Below are 23,369 nucleotides of genomic sequence, written 5' to 3' on the forward strand. Positions count from 1 at the left end.
CTCACATGCTATAATAGTAATAATCTATATTTCTATAGCGCCAACATATTCTGCAGCGCTTTACATGCTACCTGTGTAAGGAGACGCTAAAAAGGCATATACATCACAGGAGGGGCTGGGGCTCGGACATCACTTGGGGAGGGGAGGGGGCACAGACAGTACTGCTGGGCATGGACAGCACTGGAGGCAGCACACACACAGCACTAAAGGGGCACGAACAGAGCTGTGAGACATGGGCACAACTGAGGAAGCACAGACATCAAAGGGACACAGAGGGCACTGGGGAGGGCAGGAGTCGCACGGCACTGGGGAGGGCAGGAGTCGCACGGCACTGGGGAGGGCAGGAGTCGCACGGCACTGGGGAGGGCAGGAGTCGCACGGCACTGGGGAGGGCAGGAGTCGCACGGCACTGGGGAGGGCAGGAGTCGCACGGCACTGGGGAGGCATGCACAGCACTGGGGAGGGCAGGAGTCACACAGCACTGGGGAGGCATGCACAGCAGGGAGGCAGGAGTCACACAGCACCCGGGAGGCATGCACAGCAGGGAGGCAGGAGTCACACAGCACCCGTAGGCATGCACAGCAGGGAGGCAGGAGTCACACAGCATGTACAGCAGGGAGGCCGGTAAGCTTGCTGCTCTTCTTCTGTGGGACTGGAACCCAGCGCATCCCACAATACCCTGCCCACATAGTACATCCTCAGCACGCTGACTGCTGCCGAAGTACTGCGGTCCCCAGGGGCCGCATAAAAAGTAATCGCAGGCCGGAGGTTTCCCACCCCTGGATTATGTGGTCATGCGATGACGGCCATTGGACCTGTCCTGTGATCACAAGGCGCCAGCACAGCTCCACACTAGTTTAGCCGCGGCTCCATGTGTCTTATATGCATTTTGCCCCTTCTCATACGGATTAGAACACACAGATTTTGCTATAAACATTTATTGCGATTATTTCATTGGGACTTTTTAGATTTGGTTACTGGAGGGAGGAAAGGAGGGGGATCCCTAAAACTGCTGCTGTCACCTAGTCATTATGCTAGGAACAATAAAAGAAAAACAGAAAATGCAGCAACTTATTGAACCTCTTTATGTCTTTTTCATACAGAACAAAGACGAACATAAAAACAAAGCCTAAAATAGTTAAATAGAATATGTACAATGAAATCAAAATACACTTTTACCTGAAATATCAGGGGGGGGGGTTAGAGAAAACAGGATAGGATGTTACAAAGATTTACACAAAACCGCATTTTGGAAAGTGAAAACTGAAGTAAGAGGACCCAAAACGTTCCTCAGGAGGACAGGCTGCGAAACGGGCCAAGGCCTGGACACCAGTAATAAACGTGTTCAGTTCTGGTGGTAAATAAGACGCAAAAGAACAAACCTTCAAAAAAAAAAAAAACAAAAAACGAGAAATATGGATCCAAGTTCCAAATAAAGCGCAGAATAATGCCCACATGTATAAAAAGAAGTCACAAACCAGATATGCAGACGTAGAAACGGGTAAAAGCATTGCCACCTCTGCGGCTGATTGTCGTCAGTGCCCCGCAGTCGTGCCGCGTCCACCTCCTCGGAAAAGCGTCCGTGTTCCTCTGCATCCTACCGCACCGTCTTATTGCTATGATCCAGGGAAAATCAGCTAAGCCCCCCCGTACAAAGTATTAGCAAAGCCTAGAGCTCTCATATAAAGTTTCCATCACCCACCCCCCAAAAAAAAAACAAGAAAAAAACCCCCCTCAGCCATAAAAGGCCACGAAACAAAAAAAAAAAAAAAAAAAAAGTGTAGCTTATGAGAGGAGCGGCTGAGGACACACAGATGGAGATATGCGACGTGCCACGATCATGGCGGCAGAGGTTTCTGGACTTACATTTCATTACAATCACCCTCTGTCCGGCCTGAAATGGCCCCCCCCATCTTAGCGACTGTCACGAACCGCAGCAATCCCAAAAACGGGGCTCTGGCTGGAGCGGAGGTGCAGGTGCTCGGCCCTCTCTCCATTTTCACCTATGGGACTGCTGGATACAGTGGAGCGCTGGTCTCCGCAGACCCATTTTCAGGATCACCGGTGGTCCCAGCGATCAGGACATTATCCACCATCAGTAGGATAAGCGCTAGATTTTTACAGGAATACGCCTTTAAACTATTGAACAACATTGGTTTTCTATCCAAATCCCAGATATGCTCATGGGAAAAAAAAAAAAAAAAAAAAAACAACAGTTCAGAAAGTCGGATCTGCGGTTGTGTAGTGTCACTCAGGCCTTTGGGTCCTATTCGGACAGAAAAAGCTTATTGCTGCAAGAAAAGGACAAGAAGACGAAAGCTTTGCCGCCTCATCTGCAAACGTAAAAGCTTCAGAAGCGGCGACTTCAGCAGTTTTCATTTTGTGCCATGGTCCGGCAGAATCCTACAGAATTAGCCACGGGGGCCCCTGTAAATGCACCAACTACAGCCCTGCGGCAGGAAACTCCTCGCAAAGCCAAAAAGTATCTGTATTCAGTGCAAGCCTAGAGCAGCCTGCGCACCGGGGGTGGACGGTAACATCGGGGGTCTGGATACTGATCTGTTTGGGTCAGTGCTTGAGGGTTGTGCTCTTTTCTCCTCTTCAATCATGTCATCAAATATGTCCCTACGGAGAAAGAAAAGACCTAAAAGCTTCAGATGGGAAATTACAAAACAAGAACACAAATTTATCTCTGCTGCAGTCCTATGTAAAGTGTATGGCGACTACATGGTCAATCCTACGGGGCGGCACAACCAGCTGCTCCATTCACATCCCCCCCCCCCCCCCCCCCCGACTACAATCACAGGGGCTGAAATCCCCCACTCTGGCGATCACTGGGTCTTATTGCCAAAGAAGGGAATTTTGTTACTTACCGTAAATTCCTTTTCATCTAGCTCCAATTGGGAGACCCAGACGATTGGGTGTATAGCTACTGCCTCCGGAGGCCACACAAAGTATTACACTAAAAAGTGTAAGGCCCCTCCCCTTCTGCCTATACACACCCCGTGGGATCACGGCTGCTTCAGTTTTAGTGCAAAAGCAAGAAGGAGGAAAGCCAATAACTGGTTAAACAAATTCAATCCGAAGGAACATCGGAGAACTGAAACCATTCAACATGAACAACATGTGTACCCGAACAACCAAAAATCCCGAAGGACAACAGGGCGGGTGCTGGGTCTCCCAATTGGAGCTAGAAGAAAAGGAATTTACGGTAAGTAACAAAATTCCCTTCTTCTTCGGCGCTCCATTGGGAGACCCAGACGATTGGGACGTCCAAAAGCAGTCCCTGGGTGGGTAAATTAATACCTCAAGTTTGGACTGTAAAAACAGCCCTTCCCTACATGGAGGCAACCGCCGCCTGCAGGACTCTTCTACTTAGGCTGGCATCCGCCTAAGCGTAGGCATGCACCTGATAACGCTTGGTGAAGGCGTGCAGACTCGCCCAGGTAGCCGCCTGGCACACCTGCTGAGCCGTAGCCTGGTGCCGTAATGCCCAGGACGCACCCACGGCTCTGGTAGAATGGGCCTTCAGCCCTGATGGAACCGGAAGCCCAGCAGAACGGTAGGCTTCAAGGATTGGTTCCTTGATCCATCGAGCCAGGGTGGATTTGGCAGCCTGCGACCCCTTGCGCTGACCAGTGACAAGGACAAAGAGTGCATCCGATCGGCGCAGGGGCGTCGTGCGGGAAATGTAGATTCTGAGTGCTCTTCACCAGATCCAACAATGCAAATCCATTTCATATCGATGAAATGGATAAGAACAAAAGGAAGGTAAGGAGATATCCTGATTGTGATGAAAAGGGGATACCACCTTAGGGAGAAACTCCGGAATCGGGCGCAGCACTACCTTGTCTTGGTGAAGCACCAGGAAGGGAGCTTTGGATGACCGCGCTGCTAGCTCGGACACTCTCCGAAGAGACGTGACCGCTACCAGAAAGGCCACTTTCTGTGAAAGTGGAGAAAGTGAAACATCCCTCAGAGGCCCGCAGGGCGGCTTCTGGAGAGCAATTAGTACCCTGTTCAGATCCCATGGGTCTAACGGCCTCAGTACGGAGGGACAATGTGACAAACCCCCTGCAGGAACGTGCGTACCTGAGGAAGTCGTGCTAGGCGCTTCTGAAAGAATACAGACAGCGCTGGAACTTGTCCTTTAAGGGAGCCGAGCAACAAACCTGTTTCCCAACCCGATTGCAGGAAGGAAAGAAAAGTAGGCAATGCAAATGGCCAGGGAGACACTCCCTGAGCAGAGCCCTAAGGTAAGAATATCTTCCACGTACAGTGGTAGATCTTGGCAGACGTCGGCTTCCTAGCCCGTCACATGGTGGCAATGACGTCATGAGATAATCCTGAAGACGCTAGGATCCAGGACTCAATGGCCACCCAGTCAGGTTCAGGGCCGTAGGATTCAGATAGAAAACGGCCCTTGGGACAGTAAGTTTGGCCGGTCTGGTAGTGCCCACGGCTGGCCGACTGTGAGATGCCACAGATCCGGGTACCACGACCTCCTCTGCCAGTCTGGGGCGACGAGGATGGCGCGGCGGCAATCGGAGCTGATCTTGCGTAGCACTCTGGGCAACAGTGCCAGAGGGGGAAACACATAGGGTCGCTGGAACTGCGACCCATCCTGAACTAAGGCGCCTGCCGCCAGAGCTCGTTGATCGTAAGACCACACCATGAAACTCGTGACCTTGGTGTTGTGCCTAGACGCCATTAGGTCGACGTCCGGCCTCCCCCGAAGGCCCCAGATTTCCTGAAACCCGTCCGGGTGCAGAGACCATTCCCCTGCGTCCATACCCTGGCGACTGAGGAAGTCTGCTTCCCAGTTTTCTACGCCCGGGATGTGAACTGCGGATATGGTGGATGCTCTGTCTTCCACCCACATCAGAGTCCGCCGGACTTCTTGGGAGGCTTGCCGACTGCGTATTCTGCCTTGGTGGTTGATGTATGCTACCGCTGTGGAGTTGTCCGACTGAACTCGGATCTGTTTGCATTCCAGCCGCTGCTGGAAGGGTTGCAGGGCAAGATACACTGCTTAGATTTCCAGAACATTGATCTGAAGGGTGGACTCCTGCTGAGTCCACGTACCCTGAGCCCTGTGGTGGAGAAAGACTATTCTCCACCCTGACAGACTCACGTCTGTCGTGACCACCGTCCAGGATGGGGGTAGGAAGGACCTTCCTTTTGACAATGAGGTGGGAAGAAGTCACCACTGAAGAGAGTCCTTGACCGTCTGAGAAAGGGAGACGTTACTGTCTAGGGACGTCGACTTCCCATCGCTTTGGCGGAGAATGTCCCATTGAAGTGGACGCAGATGAAACTGCGCGAAAGGGACTGCCTCCATTGCTGCTACCATCTTCGCTAGGAAGTGCATGAGGCGTCTTAAGGGGTGTGACTGGCCTTGAAGGAGAGACTGCACCCCCGTCTGTAGTGACCGCTGCTTGTCCAGCGGAAGTTTCACTATCGCTGAGAGAGTATAGAACTCTATGCCAAGATATGTCAGTGATTGGGTCGGTGTCAGATTTAACTTTGAAAAGTTGATGATCCACCCGAAACTCTGGAGAGTCTCCAGCGCAACGTTCAGGCTGCGTTGGCATGCCTCTTGAGAGGGTGCGTTGACAAGTAGATCGTCCAAGTAAGGGATCACAGAGTGACCCTGAGAGTGCAGGACTGCTACCACTGCAGCCATGACCTTGGTGAAAACCCGTGGGGCTGTCGCCAGACCTAAGGGCAGGTCTACGAACTGAAGATGCTCGTTTTCTATAACGAATCGCAGCAAACGCTGGTGCTCTGGAGCAATCGGCACGTGGAGATAAGCATCCTGATGTCTCTTGATGCTAGGAAATCTCCTTGAGACCTTGAGGCAATGACGGAGCGGAGGGATTCCATCCGGAACCGCCTGGTTTACACTGCTTTTTGAGCAGTTTTAGGTCTAGAACGGAACGGAAGAGCCGTCCTTTTTTGGCACCACAACCAGATTGGAGTAAAAACCGTGATCTTGTTCCTGAAGAGGAACAGGGATTATCACTCCTTCTGCCTGCAGAAGAGCATCGGCTCGGTCGAGAGGTGGGGAAGTTCTGAAGAATCGAGCCGGAGGACGAGAACAAAACTCTATCCTGTACACGTGAGACAAAATGTGTCTCACCCACCGGTCTTTGACCTGTGGCAGCTAAATGCCGCCAAAGCGGGAGAGTCTGCCACCGACCGCGGATGCGGAGAGCGAGAGAGAGGGCTGAAAGTCATGAGGAAAACCGCCTTGGTAGCGGTTCCTCCGGCTGCCTTCTTTGGTCGTGATTGAGCCCGCCAGGAGTCTGAGCCCCTCTGAGCCTTTTGAGTCCTTTTGGACTAGGAAAATTGGGACCAGCCCGAGCCTGGAAAGGACCGAAACGTCGACTGTCCTTCCTTGGGTTTTGTTTGATCTGGGCTGGTGTAAGGAAGAATCCTTACCCTTGGCCTGTTTAATGATTTCATCCAATCGCTCAGCCAACAGTCTGTCACCAGATAATGGCAAACTGGTTAAGCCCTTTTTGGAAGCAGGAGCTGCCTTCCATTCCCTTAACCCCAAGGGTCTGCGCAAAACCACGGAGTTGGCGTATGCCACCGGCGTACGGCTCGTAGAGTCCAGGACAGCATGAATAGCGTAAGTCGCAATGCATGCGAGGTTAAGGACGCCACCTGCGGCACAGATGTACGTGTGACAGTGTCTATCTGCGCACGACCAGCTGAAATAGCTTGGAGTGCCCATACGGCTGCGAATGCCGGAGCAAACGACACGCCGATAGCTTCACAGACAGATTTCAACCAGAGGTCCATCTGTCTGTCAATGGCATCTTTAAGTGAAGTCCCATCTTCCACTGCAACTATGGAGGATGTCGCGGTGGAGAAAAGCTTGTCTGGATAAGCGTAGTGTTTCTGGACTGCTCCTCTGAGTCAGAGAGGCCCAAAAAGTACTGAATTTACGCTTGGGATACCTGAAATGGAATTTCTCCTGCTGAAGCTGCCTCCTCCACTGGAGGGGCTGAGGGAGAAATATCCACCAGTGTATTGATGGGCGCTATGAGATCATTCACCATGGCGTCCCATTAGGAGCATCCAGAATGAAAGCGGTCTCAGGATCAGAAACCTGACCAGCTACCTCATCATACAGAGAATCCTCTCGCTGAGACCCTGACCAGTGTGTGAAGTCGAGGGTCTCTCCCAGCGAGCTCGCTTAGGCTGTCTGGGACTGTCGTCCGTGTCAGAGCCTTCAGTCTGGGATGTATGGGACCCCCTTGGAGCACGGATTAGTTCCAACTGAGGGAGACCGGGGAGCCTTGATTCAACAATGCCCTTGGTCTGAGTCACCGCCTTGGACTGCAAAGTTGCTAGAATTTTGTTCATAGTCCAAGACATTTTATCAGCAAAAAAACTGCAAACTCTGTCCTCTGGACAGTTTCACAGGTGGCCCTCTCTGGGCCACCACTAGCAGAGACTCTACCCATTAGGGGTTAGTGGAACCTGCCGGTAAAACAGCCTCACGTGCGGTACAGACAGCATAGAAAACCTGTGCCTTGGCCCCCTTGCTCTATGCTGACGACATGCTGTTGTCTCCTCAGAGCTATCTAGGGGTATACCGCCAAGAAGCGACCGTACAGCCACAAGTCTCAGCCGCGCCGCAGCCTCCAGCGCGGCAGTTTCCCACAGATAAACTCACTCAGCTAAGCTGCAGTGAGTATAGTCCAAGCGCGCAGCGCTGTTGTCCTCGGCGCACTAACACGCCCAGCAATGCTGGCGTGTGTCTGTGTATGGTCTTGCAAATATAAGTACAAGGATAAAGTACACAAAAAAACACTGTGGCAATAGTGGGGTCAGCACCAAGGTGCTGCTTACCGCCCGCATAAGCGGGTAAGTGGTCGCCAGAATCCCTTTGCTGGGTCTCCCAGAGCCTGTCCGTTCTCCAGCTTAGATTGCCTGCAGGAATGGCTGCTGGCGTCCTGTGAAGAGGGGCGGGCCGTGGGCGTGCCCCAGACAAGAGCGGGAAACTGGCATCCCCCTGTGCCCAGTGAGAGGGCTGGAGTATGTAAATAAGACTCCAGCCCTCGGCGCTGATCATTGTACAGCGTCTCGCCCCTTCCCTGACTGGCAGGGTTGGGGGCGGGAACGAAACGTAACTAGGCCGCAAAAGCCGGGGACTAGATTTATAAGCGCTGCCGTCGTAAAAGCGCGGCAGCGCGAAAGTCCCCGGCGCACCACAAGTCTCAGCCGCGCCGCAGCTCCAGCAGCGGCTGGCGCGGTAGTTCCCGACACATAAACTCACTCAGCTAAGCTGCAGTGAGTAAAGCCCAAGCGCGCAGCGCTACTGTCCCCGGCGCACTGACACACCCAGCAACGCTGGAGTGTGTCTGTGCATAGACTGTACGGGGACACAGAGTACCTTAACGTTGCAGGGCCTGTCCCTGACGATACTCCGCTCCATTCCAGCAGGATCGCCGGGTCTGTGGATGGAGCCCGGCCTCAGAGCCTGGAGGCCGGTAAGATCCCACTTCACCAGAGCCCTTCAGGGGGATGGGGAAGGAAAACAGCATGTGGGCTCCAGCCTCCGTACCCGCAATGGGTACCTCAACCTTAAACACCCGACAAAAGTGGGGTGAGAAGGGAGCATGCTGGGGGCCCTAGTATGGGCCCTCTTTTCTTCCATCCGACATAGTCAGCAGCTGCTGCTGACTAAAACAGTGGAGCTATGCGTGGATGTCTGACCTCCTTCGCACAAAGCATAAAACTGAAGCAGCCCGTGATCCCACGGGGGGTGTATAGGCAGAAGGGGAGGGGCCTTACACTTTTTAGTGTAATACTTTGTGTGGCCTCCGGAGGCAGTAGCTATACACCCAATCGTCTGGGTCTCCCAATGGAGCGCCGAAGAAATACGTAATTACTTACCGGTAATTTGTTTTTTTTCCGAACCCATGACGGCACCCTTATATCGTGATGCCGTCATAGGGTGAGGGAAAAAGAAGGGAATTTTGTTACTTACCGTAAATTCCTTTTCTTCTAGCTCTTATTGGGAGACCCAGACGATTGGGGTATAGCTACTGCCCTCCGGAGGCCACACAAAGCACTACACCAAAAGTGCAAGGCCCCTCCCCTTCTGGCTATACCCCCCCGTGGTATCACGGGTACTCCAGTTTTAGTGCCAAAGCAAGAAGGAGGAAGCCAACAACTGGTTTAAACAAATTAACTCCGATTAACATCGGAGAACTGAAAAACCGTTCAACATGAACAACATGTGTACCCGCAAACAGCAAAAACAATCCCGAAGGACAACAGGGCGGGTGCTGGGTCTCCCAATAAGAGCTAGAAGAAAAGGAATTTACGGTAAGTAACAAAATTCCCTTCTTCTTCAGCGCTCTATTGGGAGACCCAGACGATTGGGACGTCCAAAAGCTGTCCCTGGGTGGGTAACGAAATACCTCATGTTAGAGCTGCAAAACAGCCCTCCCCTACGGGGATGTCACTGCCGCCTGCAGGACTCTTCTACCTAAGCTGGCATCCGCCGAAGCATAGGTATGCACCTGATAATGTTTGGTGAAAGTGTGCAGACTCGACCAGGTAGCTGCCTGACACACCTGTTGAGCCGAAGCCTGGTGCCGTAATGCCCAGGACGCACCCACGGCTCTGGTTGAGTGGGCTTTTAGCCCTGAAGTAACCGGAAGCCCAGCAGAACGGTAGGCCTCTATAATTGGTTCTTTGATCCATCGAGCCAAGGTGGCTTTAGAAGCCTGCAACCCCTTGCGCGGACCGGCGACAAGGACAAAAAGTGCATCGGAACGGCGCATGGGCGCCGTGCGGGAAATGTAGATCCTGAGAGCTCTCACCAGATCTAGCAAATGCAAGTCCTTTTCATACCGGTGAACCGGATGAGGATAAAAGGAAGGCAAGGATATATCCTGATTAAGATGAAACGAGGATACGACCTTAGGGAGAAACTCCGGAATGGGGCGCAGCACTACTTTGTCCTGGTGGAACACCAAGAAGGGAGCCTTGGATGACAGAGCTGCCAGCTCAGACACTCGCCGAAGCGATGTGATCGCAACAAGAAACGCCACTTTCTGTGACAGGCGAGAAAAGGAAACTTCTTTGAGAGGCTCGAAAGGCGGCTTCTGGAGAGCAACTAGTACTCTGTTCAGATCCCATGGATCCAACGGCCGCTTGTACGGGGGCACAATATGACAGACCCCCTGCAGGAACGTGCGCACCTTAGGAAGACGTGCTAGACGCTTCTGAAAAAACACGGATAGTGCCGAGACTTGCCCTTTAAGGGAGCTGAGCGACAAGCCCTTTTCCAACCCTGATTGCAGGAAAGACAGAAAAGTGGGCAATGCAAATGGCCAGGGAGACACTCCCTGAGCAGAGCACCAGGTTAAGAAAATCTTCCACGTTCTGTGGTAGATCTTAGCAGAAGTTGACTTCCTAGCTTGTCTCATTGTGGCTACCACTCCCTGGGATAAGCCTGTTGACGATAGGATCCAGGACTCAATGGCCACACAGTCAGGTTCAGGGCTGCAGAATTCTGATGGAAAAACGGCCCTTGAGACAGCAGGTCTGGACGGTCTGGAAGTGACCACGGTCGGCCGACCGTGAGATGCCACAGATCCGGATACCACGATCTCCTCGGCCAGTCTGGGGCGACGAGTATGATGCGGCTGCAATCGGATCTGATCTTGCGTAATACTCTGGGCAAGAGTGCCAGAGGCGGGAATACATATGGGAGGCGGAACTGCGACCAATCTTGCACCAAGGCGTCTGCCGCCAGAGCTCTTTGATCGCGCGACCGCGCCATGAATGCCGGGACCTTGTTGTTGTGCCGAGACGCCATTAGGTCGACGTCCGGCACCCCCCAGCGGCGACAGATTTCTTGAAACACGTCCGGGTGAAGGGACCATTCCCCTGCGTCCATACCCTGGCGACTGAGGAAGTCTGCTTCCCAGTTTTCTACGCCTGGGATGTGAACCGCGGAGATGGTGGATGCTGTGTCCTCCACCCAATTCAGAATGCGCCGGACTTCCTGAAAGGCTTGCCGGCTGCGCGTCCCTCCTTGGTGGTTGATGTATGCCACCGCTGTGGAGTTGTCCGACTGGATTCGGATCTGCTTTCCTTCCAGCCACTGTTGAAAGGCTAGTAGGGCAAGATACACTGCCCTGATTTCCAGAACATTGATCTGAAGGGTGGACTCTTGCGGAGTCCACGTCCCCTGAGCCCTGTGGTGTAGAAACACTGCTCCCCACCCTGACAGACTCGCATCTGTCGTGACCACTGCCCAGGATGGGGGCAGGAAGGATCTTCCCTGAGACAATGAGATGGGAAGGAGCCACCATTGTAGAGAGTCCTTGGCCGTCTGGGAAAGAGAGACCTTCCGGTCTAGGGAAGTTGTCTTCCCGTCCCATTGGCGGAGAATGTCCCATTGAAGTGGACGCAGATGAAACTGCGCAAAGGGAACTGCTTCCATGGCTGCCACCATCTTCCCTAGGAAGTGCATGAGGCGCCGCAAGGGGTGCGACTGGCCCTGAAGGAGAGATTGCACCCCTGTCTGTAAGGACCGCTGCTTGTTTAGCGGAAGCTTCACTCTCGCTGCTCGAGTATGGAACTCCATGCCAAGATACGTTAGTGACTGTGTCGGTGACAGATTTGACTTTGGAAAGTTGATGATCCATCCAAAAGTCTGGAGAGTCTCCAGCGTAGCATGTAGACTGAGTTGGCATGCCTCTTGAGAGGGCGCCTTGACAAGTAGATCGTCTAGGTAAGGGATCACCGAGTGTCCCTGAGAGTGCAAGACTGCTACCACCGCCGCCATGACCTTGGTGAAGACCCGGGGGGCTGTCGCCAGACCGAATGGCAGAGCTACGAACTGAAGATGGTCGTCTCCTATCACAAAACGTAGAAAACGTTGATGTTCTGTAGCAATTGGCACGTGGAGATAAGCATCTTTGATGTCTATTGAGGCAAGGAAGTCTCCTTGAGACATTGAGGCAATGACAGAACGGAGGGTTTCCATCCGGAACCGTCTGGCGTGCACGTTTGTTGAGCAGTTTTAGGTCCAGAACAGGACGGAACGAGCCGTCCTTTTTTGGCACCACAAAGAGATTGGAGTAAAACCCTCTCCCTTGTTCCTGAGACGGTACAGGAACCACTACTCCTTCCGCTCTTAGGGAGTCCACCGCCTGCCGCAGGACATCTACACGGTCTGGATGTGGGGAGGTTCTGAAGAACCGAGCTGGAGGACGAGAACTGAACTCGATTCTGTACCCGCGAGACAAAATGTCTGTCACCCACCGGTCTTTGACCTGTGACATCCAAGTGTCGTAAAAGCGGGAGAGCCTGCCCCCGACCGGAGATGCGGAGGGAGGGGACTGGAAGTCATGAGGTAGCCGCTTTGGAAACGGTTCCTCCATTTGCTTTCTTGGGGCGTGAGTGAGCCCGCCAGGAATCTGAGTTTCTTTGCGTCCTCTGAGTCCCTTTGGACGAGGAGAATTGTGTTTTGCCCGAACCTCGAAAGGACTGAAACTTCTGCTGCCACTTTCTCTGCTGAGGTTTGCTTGATCTGGGCTGGGGTAAAGAGGAGTCTTTACCCTTGGACTGTTTAATGATGTCAGCCAATGGCTCGCCAAACAGTCTATCTCTAGATAAAGGCAAGCTGGTTAAACATTTTTTGGAACCAGCATCTGCTTTCCAGTCCTTTAACCACAATGCCCTGCGCAAAACTACCGAATTGGCAGACGCCATTGAGGTGCGGCTGGTAGATTCTAGGACCGCATTGATAGCGTAAGAGGCAAACGCAGACATCTGCGAGGTAAGGTGCGCCACTTGCGGCACCGCTGGATGTATGATAGCATCCACTTTTGCTAAACCAGCTGAAATAGCTTGGAGTGCCCATACGGCTGCGAATGCTGGAGCAAACGACGCGCCGATAGCTTCATAGACAGATTTTAACCAAAGGTCCATCTGTCTGTCATTGGCATCCTTAAGTGAAGCGCCATCCTCCACTGCAACTATGGATCTAGCTGCAAGCTTGGAAATCGGGGGGTCCACCTTTGGACACTGGGTCCAGCGCTTGACCACATCAGGTGGGAAAGGATAACGTGTATCCTTAGAACGTTTAGAGAAACGCTTTTCTGGATGAGCGTCGTGTTTCTGGATTGATTCTCTGAAGTCAGAGTGATCCAACAGAGCACTTAATTTACGCTTGGGATAGAGGAAACGAAACTTCTCCTGCTCTGCCGCTGCCTCTTCTGCTGAAGGGGCTGGGGGAGAAATATCTAACAGCCTATTGATGGCTGAGATAAGATCGTTTACCATGGCGTCCCCATCCGGGGTATCCAGATTGAGAGGGGTTCCAGGATTAGACTCCTGATCACTCTCTTCAGACACATCACAGGGAGACTGATTGCGCTGAGACCCTGAGCAGTGTGATGACGTTGAGGGTCTTTCCCAGCGAGCCCGCTTGGGGTGGCTGGGGCAATCATCTGAGTCATTATACTCATCCTGAGAAGCCGGGGACCCCCTTGCAGTCTGGATTAAATCCAACTGCGGAGGATTAGAGGACATAGACCTCGCCGTGTCCATAGACTGAGCCCCAGGCATGGATTGCAAAGTTTCCAGGATTTTTGCCATAGCCACAGACATATTATCCGCAAAAACTGCAAAGTCTGTCCCTGACACCGGGGCAGGACTTACAAGCGTCTCAGCCTGGGTCACTACCTCTCCGGACTCCGGCTGGCGAAGCAGCACCGGATCTGAGCATTGCACACAATGGGGGTCATTGGAGCCTGCTGGTAGAGCAGCCCCACATGCAGCACACGCAGTGCACACAGCCCTAGCCTTGGCAGCCTTGCGTCTTGTGGATGACATGTTGCTGCCTCCTCAGAGCGATCTGGGGTATTCAGCCAGGAAGCGACCTCACAGTGCAAGAAATCAATAAATATCTATGTCCAGTGACACAGTACACTAATACACAGTAAGGCACTAGAGGGGCCAGCTGAAAAGCCGCTTACCGCCCGCTTAAGAGCGGGTGTGTGGTCCCCCAAAGCCCCTCAGTCTAGGTCTCCCAGAGCCTTGCGTCCTTCCTCCAGCCAGACATGCATGTAATGGCTGCCGGCGTCCTGAGAGAGGAAGGGGGGCGGGCCCTGGGCGTTCCTGACCAAGAGCGGGAAGCCTGCTTCCCTCTGTGCCTAGTGAGAGGGCTGGAGCATGTAAATCAGGCTCCAGCCCTCGTCGCTGCCGTGAAACAGCGTCTCTCCCCTACCCTGATTGACAGGGTGGGGGCGGGAACGATCGGAGCTGCCGGCGTCCTAGGCCCAAAAGCCGGGGACTAGAGTTATAAACGCCCCCGCCGTAAAAGCGCGGTCGGCGTATCCCCGGCGCACCACAAGTCACAGCAGCGCCGCCGGTCCAGTGAGGGTCGGCGCTGCGTTCCCAGAACACAAAGTCCCCCAGATAACTGTAGGAACACCAGCTCAGTGTACGGTCCCCGGCGCACTACAACGCCCAGCCAGCCCGGAGTGCGTCTGTGCCTGCCGGGGACACAGAGTACCTGTATGATGCAGGGCCCGGTCCCTGATGGTACTCCTGCTCGGCATCCACCAGGTTCAACTGGGTCTGTGGATGGAGCCCGGCGTCAGAGCTTTGAGGCCGGCAGGATCCCACTTCCACAGAGCCCCCAAGGGGATGTGGAAGGAAAACAGCATGTGAGGCTCCAGCCCTGTACCAGCAATAGGTACCTCAACCTTACAACACCATCCAGGGGTGAGAAGGGAGCATGCTGGGGGCCCTATATGGGCCCTCTTTTCTTCCATCCGAAATAGTCAGCAGCTACTGCTGACTAAAATCTGTGGAGCTATGCATGGAATGTCTGACCTCCTTCGCACACAAAGCTAAAACTGGAGTACCCGTGATACCACGGGGGGGTATAGCCAGAAGGGGAGGGGCCTTGCACTTTTGGTGTAGTGCTTTGTGTGGCCTCCGGAGGGCAGTAGCTATACCCCAATCGTCTGGGTCTCCCAATAGAGCGCTGAAGAAATCCGTAATTACTTACCGGTAATGTGTTTTTCCCAAACCCATGACGGCACCACGATATAAGGGTGCAGTCGTAGGGTGAGGGAAAAAAAATCACCTAATCTGATGCAAGAATTACCACCAATCCAATGAATGGGGGGGGAGAATTTCTCTTTAGTCTATGGAGACTTAATACCGTCTTTAGGTAACCGCCTTTAACAGACCCCAATTCTTACTTGTGCATGTAGAAAAATATGTAACCGCTACGATCCCGCTCATTCTGTACGGTGGTCTCTTGTGTCCGCGACACCGCCAGGTCGTTGTACGTAAACCACGACTGCTTCTTGGTATCGTACACATCACTGATATAGTGGCCTAAAGAAAAAAAATAACACAAAGCCCAAAACTATTGACTGCAAAAAAACAAAACAAAAATGAAAAATAAAATTAATTCACCTTCAGGGGGAAAAAAAAAAAAATGTACATACCAGAGGAAGAAGAGCTCCCAATATGGCTGACGACGCTGACCAGGCGATAGGAGTGCGGCAGGTCCCCGCTCTGTAAGTTGCACACACAAAGAGCATTATTACTTTAAAAACACAAAAGATGAAATCCTAGTGGAAACATGGAGGCGCAGCTACCTCCGCATTCTTCTTTAGCTCCTCGGCTTCCTCCTCGGTATACTCCATGTCCAGAACCTCTTCATTTCCAGAGTCCTCGTCAGACATTGTTCCGTCCAGAAATGAGCTGTTAAACTCTGTACCGAAGAAAAGACACACGGACACTGGGGTAAGTAACCGTTCCCCCAACTCTCAGCTATGGGGTCCACGTAGCCTCCGTCTGCCAAGACATTGCTGCAGTCACCTTAAAAAGTGGCGACAGATTTCCTCTAAATCATTAAAATAATTTTCTAAACTGCTCATCTATTAATGGCTGCATAAAAAGTGAAAAAACACAAAAGACCATTAACAACGAGCAAGACGTGCAATTTCTAATCAAGTTAGAAGACTCCCCACCACTGACAGCCAGATTGGTTTGTCAGTCTCCGCAAGGAGAAACGTTTTCCCCTTACACCCCCAATATAGCTTCCCATACAGCCAGATCAGATCTCATACTTGGCACTGACGAGGGACAATTATCCCGAAACACGGTGTCTGCAAATTGAGGTTTTGATCTGGCATAAATACTAGGTCACATGAAAAGGCTTGTTAAAGGGCCACTTTTGAGTTTTAGGATTGCTACTTCCAATAGGTGGCGCTAGAGTTCGTCTCCTTCCTCCCTGAAGAGACCATTTGTAATAATCAAGTAGAAACCTGATGTGATCTGCAGCGAGCGAGACCTTCGTAGTTCGAGCAGCACAGTAAGCTATGGAGAGCTCAGGCCGATCATTTTATAGCTCGGGTTTGTCAGCAGTAGCGATCTCTGCAGGTTTTTGTCTTAAAAAGGTTTTTTCAATGGGCTGAGATGTCATGGCCGTGTATCCCAGCCCACAATTGCATCACAGGGGCTCTGCTCGGCTTACAGAAGCAGTGTCCCCCTTCCAACTACTGACTACAGCACAGATGGAAAGGATTGGGGTTGACTTCAAACTTGTGACACTGCATAAAGGTGCCGGATTATGTGCTGCAGCAGACACCACTGCGGATGGTGCAGGCGGAGATCCTGAGCCCGCACCATTAATCTACAGTACAGCGAGGGAAGTGGTAACGCTGCATCACCTTGTAAGCTCAGCTCTGTTGCTCTTTTCAGGTCATCATCTTCTGTCATTTCTCGAGCCTCCTGTAAAAAGAAAACGCAAAACAATGAACACCCCAACAAAAGATCCACTAGCTTCCATTATATCTACACTATCTGCAAACCACTTTTGTAGTCACTGGATCAATTTTCACGTCAATACATATCAAAAAGTAGCTTATACACTAATCTGTATGTTAACAACTGAATAGGAGTGTAAAAGCTCAGCAGGAAGCGAAGCCAGACCTGACGAAGCCTCAAAGAGAAAAAAAGAAGGCCATCATCTTACGTGTTCTTGGAGGGACTGAGCCAACGCTTGCTGCAGCTCCTGCTCCTCCCGCTCCCTCTCCAGCTCATACCGCACCCAGTCTGTGTCGTTCTGGGAGCCGTTTGGGGTCTTATTCTCTTTATTTTCATCAAAATCTTTGGTGAGGTCACTATACGGTGCAGCACCTGGGATAGCAAAAGGGAGAAAAAGGTGTTACTAATGCAGCATATATACAACGAAATGCAGGTCGGTGAGTAAAGGGCGCTTTACATGCTACAATATATCTTACGATGTGTTGGCGGGGTCACGTCGTAAGTGACGCACATCCGGCATCGTAAGTTACATTGTAGCATGTAACAGCTACGTGCGACTGCGATTGAACGGTAAAGAAGGGAATTTTGTTTACTTACCGTAAATTCCTTTTCTTCTAGCTCCTATTGGGAGACCCAGACAATTGGGTGTATAGCTACTGCCTCCGGAGGCCACACAAAGCATTACACTTTAAAAAGTGTAACCCCTCCCCTCTGCCTATACACCCCCCGTGCATCACGGGCCCATCAGTTTTGGTGCCAAAGCAGGAAGGAGAAAACTTATAAATTGGTCTAAGGTAAATTCAATCCGAAGGATGTTCGGAGAACTGAACCATGAACCAAAAGAACAATTCAACATGAACAACATGTGTACACAAAAGAACAAACAGCCCGAAGGGAACAGGGGCGGGTGCTGGGTCTCCCAATAGGAGCTAGAAGAAAAGGAATTTACGGTAAGTAAACAAAATTCCCTTCTTTGTCGCTCCATTGGGAGACCCAGACACAATTGGGACGTCCAAAAGCAGTCCCTGGGTGGGTAAAAGAATACCTCGATAAAAAGAGCCGAAACAACGGCCCCCTCTTACAGGTGGGCAACCGCCTCCTGAAGGACTCGCCTACCTAGACTGGCATCTGCCGAAGCATAGGTATGCACCTGATAGTGTTTCGTGAAAGTGTGCAGACTAGACCAGGTAGCCGCCTGACACACCTGCTGAGCCGTAGCCTGGTGCCGCAATGCCCAGGACGCACCTACGGCTCTGGTAGAATGGGCTTTCAGCCCTAAAGGAATCGGAAGCCCAGAAGAACGGTAGGCTTCAAGAATCAGTTCCTTGATCCACCGAGCCAAGGTTGACTTGGAAGCCTGCGGCCCCTTACGCTGGCCAGCAACAAGGACAAAGAGCGCATCAGAACAGCGCAGGGGCGCCGTGCGCGAAATGTAGAGCCGGAGTGCTCTCCCGAGATCTAACAAGTGCAAATCCTTTTCACATTGGTGAACTGGATGAGGGCCAAAAGAAGGTAAGGAGATATCCTGATTGAGATGAAAAGGGGATACCACCTTAGGGAGGAATTCCGGGACCGGACGCAGAACCACCTTATCCTGGTGAAACACCAGGAAGGGGGCTTTGCATGACAGCGCTGCAAGCTCCGACACTCTCCGAAGTGATGTGACTGCCACTAGGAAGACCACCTTCTGCGAAAGGCGCAAATCGAGATAACCCTGAGGACGCTAAGAGCCAGGACTCAATGGCCACCCAGTCAGGTTGAGGGCCGCAGAAGTCAGATGGAAAAATGGCCCTTGAGACAGCAAGTCTGGTTGGTCTGGGAGTGCCCACGGTTGACCCACCGTGAGGTGCCACAGATCCGTGTACCACGACCTCCTCGGCCAGTCTGGAGCAACGAGGATGGCGCGGCGGCAGTCGGACCTGATCTTGAGTCACACTCTGGGCAGCAGTGCCAGAGAAGGAAATACATAAGGCAGTCGAAACTGCGACCAGTCCTGAACTAATGCGTCCGCCGCCAGCGCTCTGTGCTGGTGGTTGATGTACGTGACCGCCGTGGCGTTGTCCGACTGTATTCGGATCTGCCTGCCCTCGAGCCACCGCTGGAACGCCTTTAGGGCTAGATACACTGCCCTTATCTCCAGAACATTGATCTGAAGGGAGGACTCTGTCGGAGTCCAGGTTCCCTGAGCCCTGTGGTGGAGGAAGACCGCTCCCCACCCTGACAGACTCGCGTCCGTCGTGACCACAGCCCAGGATGGGGGCAGGAAGGATTTTCCCTTCGAGAAAGAAGTGGGAAGAAGCCACCACTGAAGAGAGGTTTTGGCTGCCAGTGAAAGAGACGTTCCTGTCTAGGGACGTCGACCTCCTGTCCCACTTGCGGAGAATGTCCCATTGAAGTGGATGCAGATGAAACTGCGCAAAGGGAACTGCCTCCATTGCTGCCACCATCTTCCCTAGGAAGTGCATTAGCGCCTCAAGGGGTGTGACTGGCCCCGAAGAAGAGAGTGCACCCCTGTCTGCAGCGAACGCTGTTTGTCCAGCGGAAGCTTCACTATCGCTGAGAGAGTATGAAACTCCATCCCGAGGTAAGTCAGTGATTGGGTCGGTGTCAATTTTGACTTTGGGAAATTGATGATCCACCCGAACCTCTGGAGAGTCTCCAGAGCAATGGTCAGGCTGTGTTGACATGCCACCCGTGAGGGTGCCTTGACTAGGAGATCGTCTAAGTAAGGGATCACCGAGTGTCCCTGAGAGTGTAGGCCCGCCACCACTGATGCCATGACCTTGGTGAAAACCCGTGGGGCTGTCGCCAGGCTGAAAGGCAGAGCCACGAACTGAAGGTGTTCGTCCCAGATGGCGAAACGCAGGAAGCGTTGATGCTCTGATGCAATCGGCACATGGAGATAAGCATCCCTGATGTCGATTGATGCTAGGAAGTCTCCCTGGGACATCGAGACGATGACAGAGCGGACAGATTCCATCCGAAACCGTCTGGTTCTCACGTGTCTGTTGAGCAGTTTGAGGTCCAGAACGGGACGGAATGATCCGTCCTTTTTTGGCACCCCGAACAAGTTGGAGTAAAGACCGCGACCACGTTCTTGAAGGGGAACGGGGATCACAACTCCTTCTGCCTTCAGAGTGTTCACCGCCTGAAAAAGTGCCTCGGCTCGCTCGGGGGGCGGAGATGTTCTTAAGAAACGAGTCGGAGGACGAGAGCTGAACTCTATCCTGTAACCGTGAGATAGAATGTCTCTCACCCATCGGTCTTGGACATGTGGCCACCAGGCGTCGCAAAAGCGGGAGAGCCTGCCACCGACCGAGGATGCGGTTTGGTGAGGCCGAAAGTCATGAGGAGGCCGCCTTGGAGGCGGTTCCTCCGGCGGTCTTTGTAGGACGTGACTTAGACCGCCATGCAGAAGAGTTCCTCTGGCCCTTCTCTGACCTGTTGGACGTGGAGGAACGGGACTTGGCTGAGGGCCGAAAGGACCGAAACCTCGATTGTATTTTTCGTTGCTGAGGTCTGTTTGGTTTGGACTGTGGCAAGGACGAGTCCTTTCCCTTGGATTGTTTAATAATTTCATCCAATTGCTCGCCAAACAAACGGTCGCCAGAAAATGGCAAACCGGTTAAGAACTTCTTGGAAGCAGAGTCTGCCTTCCATTCACGTAGCCACATGGCCCTGCGGACTGCCACCGAATTGGCGGACGCTACCGCTGTACGGCTCGCAGAGTCCAGGACGGCGTTCATGGCGTAGGACGAGAAGGCCGGCCCCTGAGAAGTCAAAGACACAACCTGCGGAGCAGAGGTACGTGTGACCGCATTAATCTCAGACAGACAAGCTGAGATAGCTTGGAGTGCCCACACGGCTGCAAAGGCCGGAGCAAAAGACGCGCCTATAGCTTCATAGATGGATTTCATCAGGAGCTCTATCTGCCTGTCAGTGGCATCCTTGAGCGATGAACCATCTGCCACTGATACTACGGATCTAGCCGCCAGTCTAGAGACTGGAGGATCCACCTTGGGACATTGAGCCCAACCCTTAACTACGTCAGAGGGGGAAGGGGTAACGTGTGTCATTAAGGCGCTTAGTAAAGCGCTTGTCCGGAAATGCTCTGTGCTTCTGGACAGCATCTCTGAAGTTAGAGTGATCGAAAAACGCACTCCGTGTACGTTTGGGAAACCTAAACTGGTGTTTCTCCTGCTGCGAAGCAGACTCCTCTATAGGTGGAGTTAGGGGAGAAAGATCTAGCACCTGGTTGATGGACGCTATAAGGTCATTTACTATGGCGTCCCCTTCAGGTGTATCAAGATTGAGAGCAACGTCAGGATCAGAGCCCTGAGCTGCGACCACCGCTTCATCCTCCAGAGAGTCCTCAAGCTGAGACCCCGAACAGCGTGATGAAGTCGGGGAAGGTTCCCAGCGAGCCCGCTTAGCCGGTCTGGGACTGCGGTCCGTGTCGGAGTCCTCACCGTGGGACCTAGGTGTCACCCCAGGAGCACTTTGCTGCGCCGACCGAGGGGGGCCTGGGGGCGATGAACTCACAGTGCCCTGGGCCTGTGTTACCGGTCTGAACTGCAAGGCTTCTAGTATCTTAGCAGACCATCTGTCCATAGACTGAGCCATGGATTGTGAAAGCGACTCAGAGTTTCTCAGCCAAAACTGCAAACTCTGTCCCTGCCACCTGGACAGTGGAAGCCGGCGGTTCTACCTGAGCCGAGGGTCCCACCAGTGCCCGAGGCTCCGGCTGAGTGAGTGTCACAGGGGCCGAGCATTGCACACAATGAGGGTAGGTGGAACCTGCAGGTAACATAGCCGCACAAGAGGTACAGGTTGCAAAATAAGCCTGTGCCTTGGCACCCTTGCTCTTTGCGGACGACATGCTGTTGTCTCCTCTTAGAGTGATCAGTGAGGGTATATAGCCAAAAGCAAATAATGCGGCCGAACAGAAAAAATGTGTACAATATATATATATACATATATACACTTTGGCACCCAAGGGGGACCAGCACCTTGTAACCGGTGTGGCTTACCGACCGCCCAAAGCGGTTTTGTGTTCACCAGATTCCCTGCCTGGGCCTCCCAGAGCTGTGGAGCTCGTTCTGAAATCCTCCACCGGCAGAAGTGAATATAACAATGGCTGCCAGCGTTCTCAGGGGAGGAGGGAGCCGTGGGCGTGACTAAAAGTGCGGGAATCTGGTGCCCCACAGTGCTCAGTGAGGGGGGAGGAGGACACCAAAGTATGCTCCAGCCCTCACTGCCGACGTCCAGTCGGCCGTCCCGCCCTTACCCATGACTGGCAGGCCCGGGGGCGGGAGTTATGGTACTAGGCCGCAGAAGCCGGGGACTAAATTTAATAACGCGGCCGGCAAACAGGCGCGGTCGGCCAGGTCCACAAAAAAACACAGCAGCCGCTGCAGCGTGTGTAACACAGACGCTCCATGCAGCGTCCCCAAGGGGACACAGAGTACCTTATAGATGCAGGGCCTTGTCCCTGATGATTCCAAGTCTCCTGTCCGGCAGATTCCCCCAGGGGCTGCGGATGGAGCCCGGTCCCAGTGCCTGGATGACCGGTTAGGATCCCACTTCTCCCAGAGCCTCTAAGGGATGGGGAAGGAAAACGGCATGTGGGCTGCAGCCTTTGTACCCGCAATGGGTACCTCAACCTTAACAGCACCGCCGACTTAGTGGGGTGAGAAGGGAGCATGCCGGGGGCCCAGGGGCCCTCTTTTCTTCCATCCGATATAATCAGCAGCTGCTGCTGACTAAAATGTGGAGCTTGCGTGAATGTGTGCCTCCTTCAACACAAAGCATAAAACTGATGGGCCCGTGATGCACGGGAGGGTGTATAGGCAGAGGGGAGGGGTTACACTTTTTAAAGTGTAATACTTTGTGTGGCCTCCGGAGGCAGTAGCTATACACCCAATTGTCTGGGTCTCCCAATGGAGCGACAAAGAAAACATTCATTGCACGCACGTCGTTCAATTCCTAAAGAAGGGAATTTTGTTACTTACCGTAAATTCCTTTTCTTCTAGCTCTTATTGGGAGACCCAGACGATTGGGGTATAGCTACTGCCTCCGGAGGCCACACAAAGCACTACACTAAAAAGTGCAAGGCCCCTCCCCTTCTGGCTATACCCCCCCGTGGTATCACGGGTTCTCCAGTTTTAGTGCCAAAGCAAGAAGGAGGAAAGCCAATAACTGGTTTAAACAAATTAACTCCGAGTAACATCGGAGAACTGAAAAACCGTTCAACATGAACAACATGTGTACCCGCAAACAACAAAAAAACATCCCGAAGGACAACAGGGCGGGTGCTGGGTCTCCCAATAAGAGCTAGAAGAAAAGGAATTTACGGTAAGTAACAAAATTCCCTTCTTCTTCAGCGCTCTATTGGGAGACCCAGACGATTGGGACGTCCAAAAGCTGTCCCTGGGTGGGTAAAGAAATACCTCATGTTAGGGCTGCAAAACAGCCCTCCCCTACGGGGGTGTCACTGCCGCCTGCAGGACTCTTCTACCTAAGCTGGCATCCGC

At 52.7% G+C, this 23,369-nt stretch overlaps 1 protein-coding gene across 2 annotated transcripts in view; it reads right to left on the reverse strand.

Moving 5' to 3' along the window:
- Positions 1-948: 948 nt before the first annotated feature.
- The window catches only part of USP37 (ubiquitin specific peptidase 37), a 104,649-nt gene continuing 82,228 nt past the window's right edge, over positions 949-23,369 (reverse strand). For both annotated transcript variants that reach the window (XM_075317077.1, XM_075317076.1), the window contains 6 exons: positions 17,045-17,208; positions 16,740-16,800; positions 15,663-15,778; positions 15,510-15,579; positions 15,258-15,396; positions 949-2,625 (listed from right to left, as the gene is read on the reverse strand). In XM_075317077.1, coding sequence (XP_075173192.1) covers positions 2,493-2,625; positions 15,258-15,396; positions 15,510-15,579; positions 15,663-15,778; positions 16,740-16,800; positions 17,045-17,208 — 683 coding nt within the window. In that variant the 3' untranslated portion in view covers positions 949-2,492. The remainder of the gene's footprint in view (positions 2,626-15,257; positions 15,397-15,509; positions 15,580-15,662; positions 15,779-16,739; positions 16,801-17,044; positions 17,209-23,369) is intronic.

This window comes from Anomaloglossus baeobatrachus, chromosome 7 (assembly GCF_048569485.1).
Source record: "Anomaloglossus baeobatrachus isolate aAnoBae1 chromosome 7, aAnoBae1.hap1, whole genome shotgun sequence".
Lineage (NCBI taxonomy): Eukaryota > Metazoa > Chordata > Amphibia > Anura > Aromobatidae > Anomaloglossus > Anomaloglossus baeobatrachus.